General features: G+C 39.8%; 1 protein-coding gene across 1 annotated transcript in view; it reads right to left on the bottom strand.

The window, feature by feature from the left end:
• The window catches only part of CTNNA1 (catenin alpha 1), a 65,698-nt gene extending 62,145 nt beyond the window's left edge, over positions 1 to 3,553 (bottom strand). The window contains exons 1-4 of the mRNA XM_015818691.1: positions 3,449 to 3,553; positions 2,996 to 3,191; positions 1,442 to 1,608; positions 758 to 877 (exon numbers count right to left, since the gene is read on the bottom strand). Of these exons, the coding sequence (XP_015674177.1) occupies positions 758 to 877; positions 1,442 to 1,608; positions 2,996 to 3,191; positions 3,449 to 3,553 (588 nt within the window). The remainder of the gene's footprint in view (positions 1 to 757; positions 878 to 1,441; positions 1,609 to 2,995; positions 3,192 to 3,448) is intronic.
• Positions 3,554 to 17,683: the final 14,130 nt, after the last annotated feature.

Here is a 17,683-nt window from a genome sequence, read left to right on the forward strand (position 1 = left end):
TAAGTAACGACACTCTTTGTATTTTGCTAATCTCTATGAGGGAAATAGGCGGTTAAGAAGTTTGACATATAAATAAACAAACAATCTCGTTCAAGAGACTAGCAAAACTGAAGCAGCTGACTAAAGATCTTCTCCACATTCAGCCAGCTTCTTAGGATAAGAGTTAGAAGCAGTTATATATTTTCTGAGAGACCTGTAGTAAATTGGAGCCACTTTGAATCTTTCCTTCTGAAAAAGGATCAAACCGAAGATAATGACACCTTACATGTCTTAGATTACATGAGCAGCATAATGTAGAAAAGAAAGAGCCAGGCAGCAGTATTGCAGGCAGGAGCCAATAAAATGCAGATTTCTATTGCAAACAAACTCTTCTTTGGTAGTAAAATGCTCACATGAGTAGCTACTCACACAACATTGGGTGGATTCGTGTAATTCTTCCAGGCTTATTATGGCATGACTCTTTCAGCAACTTATAAACTGTCAAAAGTATCTTTTGTCTCCTAGATTCTACCCCTTTAATATGGCTGGTTTCCACCAAGGTGCATTGCTTACAATTGTCTCCCTTGCAGAAAGTGTTTCCCTACCCATGTGGCGGCTTTAGCTTTCTTTAAAAACAAAAGCTCCTGCAATTACATCACAATTTATACATCCTCTTCACACAATGGTCCATGTTATCATTTTGACATTTCTATTATAACTGTTTCTGTATTATAACAGTCAGAATTTGTAAAAGTACATAATCCTAAAATTACTCTACCTGTTGTCTCTTGCCTGCCATTATATTAAGCTTGTCCACTTCTGGTTTAAGAGCTTTATATTGTATTCCTAAATCTTGTTCAGTTCCAGCATTTCTTAGTTTTAGAATGCCTTCTTCCACCTAGAGAATGAAATCAGTTTTAAATTCACAATATCTATAATTTAGTATGAATTCTACAAAAGCAGTTATTTATAATCTCACTATACTTAAGCAAGAGAAATATGGTCTAACCCCAACCCCAAGCAAATCAATAAAATCAGACACGCTAGCAAAACAAGAGAAAACCATTATGTTTGTGAATATCAGATTTCAATAGGCTATTAATGTTTTATATTGAATTTAGCAATAGCAATTTATGTTAAAAGGCCATGAACACATCAGACCCAAATTAAATTAAAGAACCGCCTGGGGTAAAGAAGTAAAACAGAATTTGTTCAACTGATGGCAAATCTGTCAACCAACATGTAACAATATAGGAATAGAGCTTTTATTTTACGGAAATGTTCCATTTAGACCAGGATCTTGTTTCCACAATAACCCAACATTTCTTAAAAACTCCAAAGCAGGATATAAAAGACATGCTCTCGCCCTATTAACACCTTTTCCTGCAAGTTAGAAACAATGATTCTGAATTCCTTTTATTATGATGCCATTAAAATGGTGAACAATATATTCAAGACTTACAACTTTAAGTTGCACAAGTAGTCTGTAGACATCAGCCATGTCAGCCAAAATGAGCAGCCGGGTAACTGCTGACAAGAGGGCCCGAGCTGCTCTCACCATATTCCCTCGTTTCACAGAAGAACAGGGGTCATCAGCAAATTCTCCAGAGGCACTCTTCATTAAGTCTCCTATATATATATACAGAAAATAGCTGTAAGGCTTCAGCTTTTAGGATGATTAGGCAAGTATACCCAATTCAGCCAAAACCAAAACGGCATGGACATTTGTCATTAAAACATCTATCACTATAATTTTCATCACATTATCTTCCAAAACCATTTAATGTTGGCACTTAGGCAAGTATTTCAAGATTAAGGATTTGCTGCTTATATAGGATTCAATGGCCTTAACAGAATGTCCAAATATTCAACCTGAAGCTGGAAAGACAAGTAAACTGTGTTACTGGCTTTTTAAACAAGTCGCATCTTGGTCTGATGTACTTAGCAATACCATGCAAGCCCAGGAAGCATTGATCTTGGTCTCTATGCTGGATTTCAAATACATTTTAAAGTTCGAATACTGTACACTTTGAAGTCTAGCCAAGTTACAAAATGGGAATAATGTAAAATATTGACCGTTATTGCTAAATAATAGTCAAATTTAGGCCTGTACGAATCTTGAACAAGGTGATGTGATGGGGACATGTATAAAGCTTTTTGAACTATTAAAACATACTATATTTTTAGAAATGTAGTTGGAAACTGTTCCTGGGTTTTGTTGACATACATGTGGATAAACAGCTACTTTGCTTTGCTGGGGAAAATGAAGCAAAATTGCATGCACGTTAATGTGAAGACACCTGGGAGATTTTTGAAGCAGCTGCACAAGCCTAGAAAATGATATGCCTGTTTTAATTATGCAAAAAAAAAAAGGTACTCTGTATGTGCCACTATGTTCTCAAACATCTTGTTTTAAATGGTTTTCATAGCCCCATTAAAATTATAGCTTTTTGTCAGCTGATAATACGCTCTATTAACATTTTTAAAATGGGGTCGAGGGGAAGAAAATATTGTTTTGGATTTTTTCTGTAGTAGAAGATATCAATTCAATCACCTAAGTTAAGATCATCCAATTTTATACCAAGCTTTTTGGAAGTAACAAACAACAAAATCCTCTGCGGGTAATAATGGATCCATTTTCAATTTTACAATAAAATGTTGTTTAGGCAGTCATAGACATCAGCCAATAAAGACAAAATTTCATTCCACAAATTTAATGGCTGAAGTCATTCAATATTTTTCTGTCCAGTCCTTCTCACAGGACAATGTGAGATTAAGCTGAGAGTGGAATAACTATATATACTTCTTTGAGGCCCTGTATATACATACAAAATGTAAAATTACATAAGACATGCTGATGCATATCAAAAGCTGAGCTTATCCCCAGGCTGGTGTTTAAATATACTGTATACACATACTGACAAGCAAACAATTTCTTTTTTAAAATTTGTAATTCCTGTGAACTAATTTACAAATGTGGACAATCGTAAGAGTTGCAACTTCATCAAAGGTATACCTTGTTTGCGAACATCTTCCACAGCTGCTACCAGTTCTTCTTTCAGAAACTGGCTCTCCTTTGCAATTTTGTCCCCCTTTTCCAAAAAGTTCTCTGTTGCTTGCTCAACTGATGCAGCTAGAACATGTGCCTTTTTAGATCGGCCTCTTTTTTTGTTGGAAGGACCTTTGTTGCTTGTATTGACCAATGTTGTGACCTGAAAACAGCATGATATGATTGTTTGAACAAGATAACTCAAGTAACACACTCCATATTTAAGTAACAAAGCTTCAGCTAGAAGGGGTTTTTTTTGGAACTCACGATGAAAAATCTGGAAACATTCAAAACATTTATACATCCTGGTGAGTTTCATATATCTATAAATCAGTAATGTGTGAAATTTGGGGGAGAATACTTGTGGAACCAGAACATTAATAAAAAAAATCAAAAGATAACCATATAGAGTTTTATTACCTGGGTAACAAGAGGTTCAAGCAGTCTTTCAACTGCCAGTGTCCTTATTTCCAGGCTTTTGGGGTCCCATTTGAAATTAACATTTCCTGTATTAATGGTAGTCATTTCTGGAAAAGAAAAGTATTAAATCATTTCAATTCTCTACACAACACAAATGTCTATTTATGCAGCAAACTCACTATATAATCAATGGAGGTTACTCAAAACTAAATTCAGACTAAATAACTCGGACCCAAAAGAGAACCATTTACATGTATCATTTGAGTTCTTCTGACCAGCCAATCAAACTGAGATTTTAGACTAGTAGTTGGAATTTCTTTCTTGACCTTTACTCCAGGGAGCAACTTTCTTGAGTGTCACTATGCGATCTTGCACAATAAAATTAACTGAAAATAGCTCAAGATCACATGGTGAAATTTGATTATTTAATAAAATTAATTTTGAGGTTGATATATTTAGGATTTTGTATGCCATCCCGGAACCCTTGTTTTAGATTAAACTTTATCCCATATTTTTCTTATCTTTCCCTTCCTATAGTTTTCTTTTAAATCAATTACTTTTTAAAAAGAGAATATCCCACCAGTTAAAAGTGACTTATAAAAGGAATAATCCTAACTGTAGAATGGAAGGACTAGATACACTGTCCATTCCAACCATTTCATGAGTTTGCAAAAAAAAACAAAACCACAGCAGCAATATTCTAGCTGCATCTTTATATTCTGCTGCCACAATGCTGTATATAGTATACTGCATTACTACCCCCACACCCCTCACAGGGTTATTATTGCAGGGAAAACAGGAAGTGGGAGCACTGTGTACTCCATATTAAGTTATACCTAACAAAGGCAAATACTAATTTAGTTCTAACCAAAGACTTGGATCTTCATAAAAATGCTAAGGTTTAATTACTTGTAGTTGTAGCCAATATAGTTCTACTCACTTTTAATAATAGCTATTTCCATCTAACAAAACTACAAAAGAAGTACATGGTGAAACATGGTAAGACAGCTGTGCTTTTTGCAAGTATTCCTTCCCTCTAATCACAGATCTAAAAGTTTATTCAAATATAAGGTATTTTACATGCCTTAAGGAAGTTATCAATGTTGATGTCTTCTTGCTAACACCCTCTTCTAAACATTTACTTTTCTATCACATAAAATGGGAACAAGTTACTTGTATATATTCAAAACCTCGTTTTTGGGGATCTAGAGGTAATTCTATAGAAAATGTCATCGTTTAAATATACCCTATTATTTTGCTCTATAGGTAGTCTGCAACCGATGACCATAATTGAGCTCAGAATTTGTCATAAGTTGCTGTTGTTAAGCAAGGCACCCACGTGATCACCACAATGCCATCTCTCCTTTAAATGGAGCATGGGGTGCCTGAGGGGGTAGGAGAGGTCCCAGGAGGCCTGGTGCAGGCCTAGGTCTGCACTGCAGCACCATCCCAGCTCATACATGGCCTGAGTTGGCCTCTTACATTCCAAGGCCCCCCTTGCACAGCTTCCCACCCTGCTGGGTCCCACAGCCTTGGGCCTCCTCCCTGCCCCATCATGCCTTCGTCCACTTATCTCTTCCAAAGTTCATCTTTCCAAAATAGCACCCAGATGATTCAATGCATTGGCCTTCCTCCAGAAGCCACCTTTCATCATTCTGGGAGATCACAAGAAAGTTGCACATTTCCACAATGCATTGCATTGTATGGATGCTCTTTTGGAAAGGCAATCTTTGGAAGAGGTAAGTGGAGTAAGGTGTGACTGGGCAGGGAGGAGGCCCAAGGTTGTGGGACCCAATGGGGTGGGAAGCACTCCCAAGGCCTGTGGGAAATAGGTCCAAGGAACCAACCCAGGCAGGATGAAGAGGGAAAGTTAAGCAAGTGTGGCAGTTACAATGTCCCTGAGGCCAGTCATAAGAGCCTGAATTGTGAGCACTTGACTATGAAGGTGTTGCAACAATTGCAACTTTGGATTCGGGTTGTAATTTCAAATGGCTGCTGAATGAATGGTTGTAAGTCAAGGACTACCTGTAGAGGGTTGTACAAAATCTTCCAAATTTAAAACATTCTATTTGAACACAAAATGCCGTGTTTTGATGCAAAATAGCTTAGGTTAAATATGAAATGGATTCTCAAGCATTCTAGATATGTTTTGTGTGTGAAACAAGAGACATGCTTGAAACACAGCTGTTTGAAACTCAAAAACACTTCCAGAATGCCCAAAACAGCATTTTGCTAAAAACAGCAATTTATCCTTGAATGGGGACATTTTCAAATTCAGTATTTTTGCACATCTTTATTGCTTTCCACATAATGATCTGACTGTAGATCTCATTAGAACCTTGCAATTAGAAACTTGCAAAGTAAAATCAGAAAAGAGACTTCTAAATAAAACTTAATTACTGCAATGTGTTCAAGTATTAGATGTACGGACAATCATAAAACAGCACAGTTATATCAATTTCATTATAGAATGACATTATCTTAATAACTAAAATCCACCAAGAATCTTTTAAAACATAAAATGGAGACAGGTAAGTATCCTAATAGCTCCATGCAGTTTAAGTTGAAGAAATATGCTTTTTTTAAAGTGCAATTTAAATAATTAAATTTTAATCTGAATATATGTAATTCAAAAGTGAGAGCCAGTTTGGTGTAGTGATTAAGCACCAGGCTAGAAATCAAGAGACTCTGAGATTTAGTCACACTTTAAATATCAGGCCAGCTGGGTGACCTTGGGCCAGTCACAAACTCTCAGCCCTAGGAAGAAGGCTGTGGCAAACCAGTCCCCAAAACCTTGCCAAGAAAAGGGCAGGTGCTTGTGTAGGCAGCCACTAGGAGTCAAAATTGATACCCCCAAAAAAAGTAGCTGCAATTTAGGACCACAAAATTATACTGTCAATGAACTAACCAATTTATTCTTTTTTATTTTGATTATAATCAAAGTATCATTTAGTTGTTTTCAGCAAAAATTTTAAATGGTGAAGACTTCCTCAATGCACAGCAAAGCCAAACCATTCAACTGGGGTTGGGGAATCAATTCTAGGTTTCCAGTCATACTATTTAATTCTAAGTTGTCCAGTCAAGACAACTTTCCATGAAGATGGATGGATATGGGTGGAGGAACTGCAATATGAAAACTGACAACTCCCCAACCCAACTGGATGAGTGAACTCTGTTTTCAAACTATTCAAGATACACATTGCTTTTTTTTGTCAAGCCAACGTCATATTATAGCTACACATTCTCTTATACTATTCCATAATATAGGAACTTTAAACTATGGAAATAGTTTAAACTGGTCTCAAAAGCCCATTTCCTTTCTTTACATTTTGAAAGCTTATTAATTTTTATGTCTGCATCTTAAGGATGTTTATGGAAAACTGCAACAGCCAAACTCTTAGCTGCTGAAAATTTTACAATTACAGGAAATAATCTTATTTTAAGCACAACTGAATTTCCCCTTTGACTTTCTTGAAAACTCAGTGGTTCTGTATCACACTGAGCCTTTCAACACAACGGGTGGGTCTCATTCCATGGAAACTTTTGAAAGTTCCCTATTTTCTTTTTGCATTGCTGTCCTCAATGGCTGTTCTGCTCTTTGCTTCCCTCACCTCTTCTACCATTCTTTCTCGTTCATTTCCCCAGTCTATAACTTCTCATTCAGCCACCTTGCATCAGGCAGATTATTCATGGTGGATTTTGTAGTTAGTAAACCAAACATCAAAAGCAGAAATTTAAATACATGAAAACGTATCACTTCACAGATTTCAATGAAACACATCTGTGACATCTGTCTAAAATGCATGCAATTGTTGAGCAGATAGCAATACGGTGATGTCATTATTCCATTCAAAAAATTTTACCCTTGTTTTTTCCCCCTGGTACTTTCACTTTAGATACAACAAGTGATACTGTAGTAGTTTTGGCAAGCAGCCTAAATGACAATTAAATGACTGCATCATTAATGAAAGTACTATACTATACTTGTCTGGCAGATTATATAATAGCCATTAATCCTCCTATCCAGAGAACTTTTGATTACAAAACGCATACTCCACTGAGACTTAGTATGGGGCAAACAATAATCACAATAAATGGAACATGTTTTCTTTAATACTATTTATTTTGAGCACTCACATTAAACCAACACTGGATGAATCGATTAATGAATGGTTCCACAATCACACAGTAACGGGAAAAGGATTTTACTCCTGTAAGAAAGTGTATCTGTAGGAACATCCTGAATTTAGACTTTAGTGATTTTTGTCATTCTATGATAGCACTTTCATTACTCAGTTTTCCCATTTGCTCTGATGTAAATTGGTGAAAATCTGAGACTACTTTTGAAAGAAGATAAATTACCAAGTTGGTGTTAGCTCTACTAATGTTCAAGAAAGTTATCCTAAGTACCATATGAAAACCTGGAAATATGTAAGAATTTCAATGGCATTTAGTGGCAATTTAATATTATGGACACATATCAAAACTAGGTAGATACAGTATATTCAGAATTTTTTTTCTCAATGCTGAACAGAAAGTTATTAAAAACCCACCCTCAATACAAGCCAGGAGAAATTGGTGGGATATATTTTGTTACTTTCTACTTGAAGCACACATTGCTGTAACATATTTAGAATGGCTCCTTCTGGTATAATTATTGCAGTAAGCATCTCTCTTGAATTCTTTGCCAAGTCTTTTAGCTTATAATGTCTAAGCATGCCCTTAAGAAAACCTACTATGGAAATGCAGTATGAGTCCTTATCTCTGACAAAGAATATCCTGCAACTTAAAGGGAGAATTGTTTCCATATCTGAAAGGAATCAATCACAGAAGAAGAGGCACATGTATGAAAAAGTGCTGTTTGCTCATAAATCAATCTGAATACATATATAAAAAAATTATGCACACACACAACTCAAAATGAAGGTCTCTAAAATGATGCCCAAGACAAATGAAATATCTATGAATATCTCCTTTGGGGGTAACTTTAAAGCCCTTCAGATTTTTAATTTTAAATTAAAAGGAGGAGAAACTTCCTGACAGTTAGAACAATTAACCAGTGGAACAACCTGCCTCCAGAAGCGGTGAATGCTCCAACACTGGAAGTTTTTAAAAAGAGACTGGAAAGCCACTTGTCTGAAATGGTATAGGGTTTCCTGCCTGAGCAGAGGGTTGGACTACATGACCTCCAAGGTCCCTTCCAACTTTTTTTTATTTTATTATTATTATTATTATTATTATTATTATTATTATTATTATTATTATTATTATTATTACTACTACTACTACTACTACTACTACTAATAATAATAATAATAATAATAATAATTTGTTAGAAAGCAAAGTGACAACTTTTAGCATTGTCATTATTTCACAAAAACATTGTGTAGCCCACAAACAAACTGGAAAATAAAAACAGTGAATATCTACAACTTAATTCTTTGTTATTAATGTACCCATTTCCACACAAAACCATTGGGGGGGAGGGTAGAAAGAATGCCAGAACACTGTAATTATTTGGGATCTCAGTAACTGTTCATCCCTTCATTGCAACCATTTTGTGAAGAAGTAAGCTTCTTATAGAAGACTTATATCACCCACAATATACTCCCAAATTTCAAAGCTCATAATTTAACAAAGGAAACAAAGCCCCAAACAGATGTTAAAGAAGGCTTTTGTTATTTTCTTAACTAACCCTTCTGAAGCAACTGCACAAATATGAAGAGATACTATCAAACTCTCTACACAAGCCCTTTTGAAACACAAGACTAATCAAGAAGGCATCCTCCAGTGCTAGAAAAATATCAAATCATACATAGTACGCAAACCTTAACATTTATGGATATTTATTATTACTTTTATTTTATATGATTTGGTGTTCCCATCTCCAACAATTCTGGGTGTCTCACAATTATTGAGAATAAGGAAGTGACCTTGCTTAAGATATTCAAGGTGTGCTGCCTATGAAAAAAAAGGGGCTGAAACATTTTTAGGTCCAGAACGAATAGTTCAGGCAGCCACTTTCCAGAATTCACTGACAAATAAGGGGGAGAAGATAAACAATCAGACTTGCAAGATTTTGTTATTGTAATCCAGGGGTCTTCAAACATGGCCCTTTTATGACTTGTGAACTTCAACTCCCAGAATTCTTCAGCCAGCATGCCTGGCTTAGGAATTCTGGGAGCTGAAGTCCACAAGTCATAAAAGGGCCAAGTTTGAAGACCCTTGTTGTAATCAATCCACTCCACAACAATTTACCAATATCCCAGTGGTGGCGAACCTATGGCACGGGTTCCAGAGGCGGCACTCAGAGCCCTCTCTGTGGGCACGCGCACCGTCGCCCCAGTCCTAAACCTTCAGCTGGGTTTTATAAAACCTTTTCGCTTTAGGCCTCCGCTGCCATGTGCAAAAAAAAAAAAAAAGGTTCAATCAATCAGTCAATTTCAACTTCTCAGGGGGGAAAAAAGATCTTGCAAAGTTGGAATTGATTGATTGAACTTTTTAGTCCCACCCAGTCTGCCGTTACCACCACAGCCACGCCCACCCAATGGGCCACACCCACCCAATGGGCCACACCCACCCGGCACCCAAAGATGCATAAGTGGGTTTTGGGTTGCAGTTTGGGCACTCGGTCTCTAAAAGGTTCGCCATCACTGCAATATCCAATAACCAACAGAGTCCCCATTCCAAGGCCTGAGAGAATGCCAAGATCTCTTTGGGCTCCTGGTAAGACAGTAGGATGGGAACCATCTGGGTGTTATGGGATAAGGCAGGGGTAGGCAACCCAAAACACTCAAAGAGCCACTTGGACCCGTTTCCCACCGAAAACAAAACACGGAGCCGCAAAACCCTTTTGATATCTAAAATGAAGATAACACTGCATATATCCTTTTTTACCACTCTCTTTTTTACACACACACACACACACACACACACACACATCAATATCATAAAGGTAAAAAAGGATATATGCAGTGTTATCTTCATTTTAGATGTCAAAAGGGTCTCTCTCTGTGTCTCTCTCTCCCTCTCTTTCTGCCCTTGGTCTGCCAGTCCTCTTCCCCCACTTTTTCTTTCTCTCCCTCTCTCTCTTTCCTCTCTCTCTCCCTCTTTCTTTTTCTCTTTCTCTCTCCCTCTTTCTCTTTCCTCTTCCTCTCTCTTTTTCCTCTCCCTCTTTCTCTTTTTCTCTTTCCTCTCTCCCTCCCTCTCTCTTTCTTTCCTCTCCCCCCTCTCCCTCCTCTCCCTCTCTCTTTCCTCTCTCTCTTTCTCTCCCTCTCTCTCTTTCTCTCCCTCTGCCTCTCTCCGATCTTCTGCTCACCTGGCAAGCTGGCTTCAAGCTGTTCTCCAACAAGCTCAGGGGTAGGCAACATCGGCTCTTTTATGACTCAAAGACAAGCTCAGGGGTAGGCAACATCGGCTCTTTTATGACTCAAAGACTTCAACTCCCAGAATTCCTGAGCCAGCATAGCTGGGCTAGCTAGCTCTCTCCTGCCCTTCCTGCTTCCTGCAGAGACGCAGCCAAAGGAGAAGCGCCGGCTAGTAAGCTTTTCAGCTCCTCGGAGAACACTGTGAGTCCACTCTCTTTTTTACTTACACAGAGAGAGAGAGAGGGGGGGGGGGGGGAAGGCTCAAAGAGCCACATGCGGCTCCGGAGCCGCAGGTTGCCGACCGGTGGGATAAGGTAACCTCATTCCACAAGGCATGCATTGAGAGATATTGTTTGATCAAAGGAACCTGGAGTGCACCAAATCTGTCAGCTCAAATCAGCTGGGAAGACCTCAAGGGACATAAGCGATCCCTTAAATCAGGAGTCCCCAACTCCCGATCCGTGGACCAGTACCAGGCCGTGGCATGTCAGCAATCGGTCCGCACAAACAAGCAAAGCCCCAACTGCGAGATGAAGGCAGCACACAAAACCATGCACCCTCTGGTCCGCAGAAAAACCTCTCTCCAGGGAACCGGTCCCTGGTGCCCAAAAGGTTGGGGACCTCTGCCTTAAATAACCACCATGTAGGGTATTGTAGGTCATAACCAGCACCTTGAATTGTACCTAGAAGCAACCTGATAATCATTGCAGCTCATGGAGTCACATGGGCATATAAAGGCATTCATTCTGGACCAATCAAAAGTTCTCAATGGTCTTCAAGGGCAATCCCATGCAGAGTGTGTTCCAATATACCCATATATTTGGCAATGTCATATCAGAATATGAATTTTCAGTTTAGGTGAATGCCTAGTAAGATAGCTGTCCATTTCTGTTCTTGACACCACATTATCTTCTAACAAAACAGGTTGGAAAAGCATTCCCTAACTCTAATCTGTCATATTAAATCACAATCTAGAATACTTCATTTCAGATAGTTTTCACTTTAAAATCTTGAACATGCATGTCACATATTACTGATAAGAAACTTTACTACTTTTTAATTGAACAGTTCCCAACATCACTTTATAGCAGGCATGTCAAACTCGCGACATCACGTGACGTCACGCAACGTATCGGGCCAGTTTTGCCATTGCCGGCAATGGGGTGGGTGCAGCTTCCACGTCATGTGGAAGCTGCACCCACGGGCCGGCCGTTTGATATCCCTGCTTTATAGCTACCAATACACACAAATAAAAAACTAATGTAAGAATCTTAATGAATGTATTCATTGGGACTGAATGACTCTTTGCCTTATATATGTGACTGTATTGTTTCTTGCTTCACACAGCTTAGCATCTGGGTCCAAATTGTGGACCTTAACCATGTCTATTTTTCAGATGTATGCAGCAATGGGCAGTTTGGTTATGCTAGAACCAAACATTCTTATCCAAGAGGGGTTCCAAAAGCAACTGTTCAAAGCTGGGCTTCTCTCTTTGCTAGTAAGGAAAAGAAGAAAGTATACTAAATATGCACCATGTGGAGAAAGGGGGCAGAGATGACCAAGGGAGTGAAGAAATATTAGGACAAATAGGTAGTTAAATAAGCAAAAATCTGGTGCATTTCATCACAATATCTCTACTAGAGACATAATAGATGTCTTTGTAAAACATACAGCTGGAAAAAAAGGAATGCTATTTTACAGTTCTACAAAATAATAAAAAAACAGAAAAGCAACAGAGGTGAAAAATGTTTGGACACAAAGTTACAGATATACCCCATAAGCACAGACAAAAATTAATAAATCCCTTATTTTATTAACACATGGATAATCTTAATGGTGTTGCAGGAGCAATGCTGAATTGCTTTCATGTGCTTCAAAGGTAAAATCATTTTTGAATCAAGCACAATTCCTGGTGTCTTCAGATACATCCTTACAATTCTTCTAAGTGACATTGTGGAAATCTCTTACACAATATCACCATTACTAACACATCCTGGCCTTCGAAAGTAATATTCAGGTGATACAGAAGCTGTGAAGTGGCAGGATTTCCTATCACACAGACTGTACATGACTGTTCCTGCACTCTTGTTTAGATTTCAATTTAGAGTCAACAGCCCCATGTAAAATATTTCATAAGATTTATATAAAATTTGCCTACTATATTCAATAATATACCAGAATTACTGAAATATTTTTTAGTAGTTGAACCATAATAGACATTGATATCATAACACAAGCTGTGAATGTTTCATGTCACCGCTCAACTCCAGGCAGTTTAATACCAAGTCTGTAAAATCACCTTTTTAAATCAGAAAATATACCCAACTTGTTCTCAGGATCAGCAAAACATACTTGAAGATTATAGTTACTTTTCATAGTAAAAATATTCACCTGTTTGATTAATGCTACTTATAGAAAAGGAAGCTTATAGGAAAATAACAGAAACTGGCCATTCCAAAAGCAGATTTGAATTAAAAAAAAAAAAACCTATTAGAACAAATTTATGAAACTTGGAATATCTGAGTAATAATTTGATTTAATTTGATTTATTATATTTATACCCCGCCCTTCTCCCGGAGGACTCAGGGCGGCTTACAGCCAGTTTAAAAACAGTTTGATACAAATACAAAATACAAAATTTAAGAGAATAATTAAAAATAAATATTTAAATAGGCCGCTTCTACTAAAATTTAGTTAAAACCAATTTAAAATACCCCTAGGCCAGTCCTGCCCGCTGAAACAACCAAGCCCAATCTTAAAGAATATGGCAGGCTAATGGTTTAACGCAGGAGCTAAAAAATGAAATACTATTTATCCATAAAGATTTACAGCGATTGTTTCATAAGCTGTCTTCCGCAGACCTTTATATATATCAACGTAAGATTGAACCAGAAAGATTTAAGACAGCAGTTTTCTGAAGCTTGCTACTCTTTGACAATCTTTTTTTTTATTATTATTAAACTAAATCGTGTACTGTAAGTTAAAACCAGCTTAGTTGATTGTGGAGCTAATAACTGCTTAGCTAGCACTTTCGCTGCTTTCACGCCAGCAGTTTTCAAAAGTCCCTCAAAAGTTATTTTACTTCCAATTGGGAAGGAGGCACCCACGACTTCCTAGCTCGGCTGCCAGCAACTCCTGACGCGGGTGTATGACGGAAAAGGGAGTCTTCCTCCACCCTCCTCCCCATTCTCCTTAACTCGCGTCCTGTTTCCTTTTGGGGGAAAGGTCCCATTGCACTTAAGTTGCGTCCTCTACAGCAAAACACCCCATGGGATTAGGGTTGCCAGGTGTCCACTATTTGAGTGGACAGTCCACTTTTTTTCACATTACGTTCCACTATTTTTTTTTTCACAAAATAGTGGACATTTTTTTTTTATTCAAAAGGCTTTAGGATGAAATGGTACGTAATCTAAAGCTGTACAGTCTACTTTTTTTTTACTACTTAACCCCCCCCCCCGCTTGTCCGCTATTTTTTGGGAAGCAGACCTGGCCAACCCTACGATGGGATACGTAGGACCCACACTGGCAGCATGAAACCCGCGAAGAAACTTCTGACATACTTTCACACAAGCAGGTTAAAGTCAAGAGTCCCCTGCCCGGGTCCCGGAATGAATAAACTTAAGAGGGGGGGGGGAGAGAGAGAAAAACCGGCTTCCTTGCTCCGCCTGCCCTGCCCCTCCCTTCGGAAGAGAAGAGCGCTCCCTACTCCCTGGAATGGGGACACCGCCCGGGGGGGGGAGGGGGAGGGGAGGGAGGCCGCCGGCGGAGGAGGCGAAGGGAACGAGAAGCAAGAGAAGCCACCCTCCGGCCAGTTCCGGGTCTCTCTCTCCGCCTAGCCTTTATGGCAGGGGTCCTCAACCTTGGCAACTTTAAGACTTGTGGACTTCGACTCCCAGAATTCCTCAGCCAGCTTTGCTGGCTGAGGAATTCTGGGAGTTGAAGTCCACAAGTCTTAAAGTTGCCAAGGTTGAGAACCCCTGCTTTATGGGGAGGGGAAGAAGCTAAAAGGGAGCCGAGGCCGCCCTCCGTCCCGTCGCACCGCCGTGGAGGGCGGCCCGCCGCCACTTCTAAACTTTCCAACTCGGCCAAAGAGAGGCCCCAAGCCGGACAAAGCGACGCCACGCCATCTCCAACCCGCCTCCTCCTCCTCCTCGATCGAAAGTTACCTGCGGCGGCTGTTTATCACCCCCCCCTCCGCTGCGGCGACGGCGATTTAGCGCTGGCTTTCCCACCGACAGGCCCGCCTCGGCTCGGTCTTCCCTCTTTCTTCCCCCGACCCCCGCGGCTTTGTCTCGCAGCGCTCGTCGGTTTAGGTGCGGCCGCCTCGCTTGGCCTGGCCCTGGCTGCCTTCCGCCGCGCCGCGCCCCGTCCCAAACTCAGCCCGAAAAGTCCGCACGGGAGACGACGAGGAAGCGGACTCTTCCGGGCACCTCCCCCTGTGTCGCTTTCCCAGGCTCTTCTCGGCACCGCCCTCCGCTCCTCGCCGGCTCGTCCCAACACCGCCCTCGGCCGCGTTGCTTCCCGGCTCTTTCCAACAGCGCCGGCTCTTCCGAGCACCACCCGCCTCTGAACGGCAGCAGGCAGAGGCCGGCCTTGAGAGAGAGAGAGAGAGAGAGAGAGAGAGCGCGCACGGGCGGGGGGGGGGGGGGGGGGGGGGGGGGGAGGGAGGCGCGCAGGAAGTGGGTGAATCAGGGCGAGAGTTTCAGGTGAGAGTTTCAGGCTTGGCGCGGCCGGAGAAGGAATCGTATTCCGAAGATTCCCGACGGGCGCGTGTGCTTTTAACGCACCTTTTTATGGACATAGGGGAGGGAAGTGTGTGTTTTCCTCGTTTTCCATATACGGTTGGGAGCGCCTGCGCTTCTTTTGTGAAAAAACACACACACACACACACACAACCCCCATGAAATCCAGTGCAAGCGACGTCACGACTACGGGAAAGGCATTTTGCGAAAGAGTCGAGGGGAGACTTCCGTGGAAGACTACCAGACTTCAGAAGAATTGGTTTTAAGTGCGCTCTAAATAAAAACAAAAGGTCAAGCGGAGTTTTACACCAATTGTAATAAATGTTCAATTTGATCGCAACTGGCGAAGTGAAACTTTTTACCATATGGATGGTAAAAAAAAAAAAAATGCCCTAATACATTTGATGGCCTTTAAGCTCGCTCTTTTTATTTTTATTTTTATTTTATTTGCTACGGCAGCGTATGGCTATTTTTCGAGAAACCTCCTTGATAAAATTATTTATTGAGAATGCTTACGCCTCACTGTTCTTTTTAAAGAAAGAACTTAAGACAGCATAAAGTTGGGCCAAAAAAATCCACAATAAAATACAACTTGAGTGCACTGGCTAAGCGTCGATTGCCAGCGGAGCAGAAAACAATGCCAGCTCAGCCAGTTTTATTGTCAGATATGCTTTATTTATTTTGTTAGAAAGATAGGTTCTTTCTGCTTTTTAACAAACTCTCCAGATCCTTCTCATATCTGATGCATTCTTCAGGGAGTACACATGGACCTGGATAAATGCTTGTTGATGTTGATTTATCAGCTTTTTGCAATCTGGACCTCTTTAAGCATATTCAAATCTCAGCTCCCAGTTTCCTTCCTTAAGGTATGTTGGTAATACCAGCCAGGAATTCTAGGAACATCTCTGGAGGGCTTTTGGTTGGATAAGGTTGATTTTAATATTCAGATTGTTGTAAGTGGGTAGAGGAGGTATACTGAAGAAACCATCCTGACTTTTTTCTAATGTTAATTCCGGCAATCAAAGATATTCTAGGAATGGGGAGCTTCAGTACATCAGCTGGACCAAGGCAGTTTAGACCAGTTGTGTGGACTTGCTGGCTGAGGAATTCTGGGAGTTGAAGTTCTCATAAAGTTGCTGAGATTGAGAAACATTGGTTTCGAATGATTGGTTCATAAGATGCCCCCAAATTAGTTAATTAACTTCTCAGCTGAACATCATTTGGCCCTATTGTTGCAGCTGGTTTAATCTGAGTCACATTTTCCCCCCTAAAAGCACAGCTAATATGGTCGTAGTGTGGTCTGTGAAGTTATTGGAGTAGGAGCTAGGAGATCCCAATTCTAGTCCATCCTCACCTATGGAAGGTCACCTAAAGCTAACTTTAGGCCGGTCACTGTCATCTCAACCCATCTCACAGGTTTGGTAGGAGGGAGTATTAAGTACACTGCCAGGAAATTAACCGAATGAAAGGATGTACATCTAATTAAAAGGACTATCCAGCTACATTTTTAAATATCTCAGTATCAAAATATGATGCTTGAAATATCAGACCTGAATCTAGGAAAAGTTAGCCAAGGAAATTTTATAGGATACAAATTTTGAAAGGATTTATTCAACTAGCTGTAGGGATATATTTATATTATGCTAAAGAAATTTGAGTATATAGTCTTCATCCCATTCTGGGAAGTACTACAGGTGATTTACAACTATTCATTTAGAGACGACGACACTAAAAAAGTGACCAATGACCAGTTTTCACACTGTTGCAACATCCCCCTGGTCACGTGATCAAAATTTGGGTTGCTTGGCAACTGGCATGTATTTATGACAGTTGGACTGTTCTGGTGTCATCTGATCACCATTTGTAATCTTGTCAGCTTCTGACAAACAAAGTCAATGGGGGAAGCTTAATAGCAGCATAATTCACTTAATAATAATAATAATAATAATAATAATAATAAATTTAATTTATATGCCGCCCTTCTCCCGACGGGACTCAGGGCGGCGCACAACATATTTAAAACAAAACATAAATACATTCCCCCCCGATAAAACCGAATTAAATCAAATTTTAAAGTTGTGTCTCTGTCAAATTGCTAAAAAATAAACCCCATATAAAATCCTCCC

The sequence above is a fragment of the Protobothrops mucrosquamatus genome, unplaced genomic scaffold, assembly GCF_001527695.2.
Source record: "Protobothrops mucrosquamatus isolate PMUCROS unplaced genomic scaffold, P.Mucros_1.0 scaffold778, whole genome shotgun sequence".
Taxonomy (NCBI): domain Eukaryota; kingdom Metazoa; phylum Chordata; class Lepidosauria; order Squamata; family Viperidae; genus Protobothrops; species Protobothrops mucrosquamatus.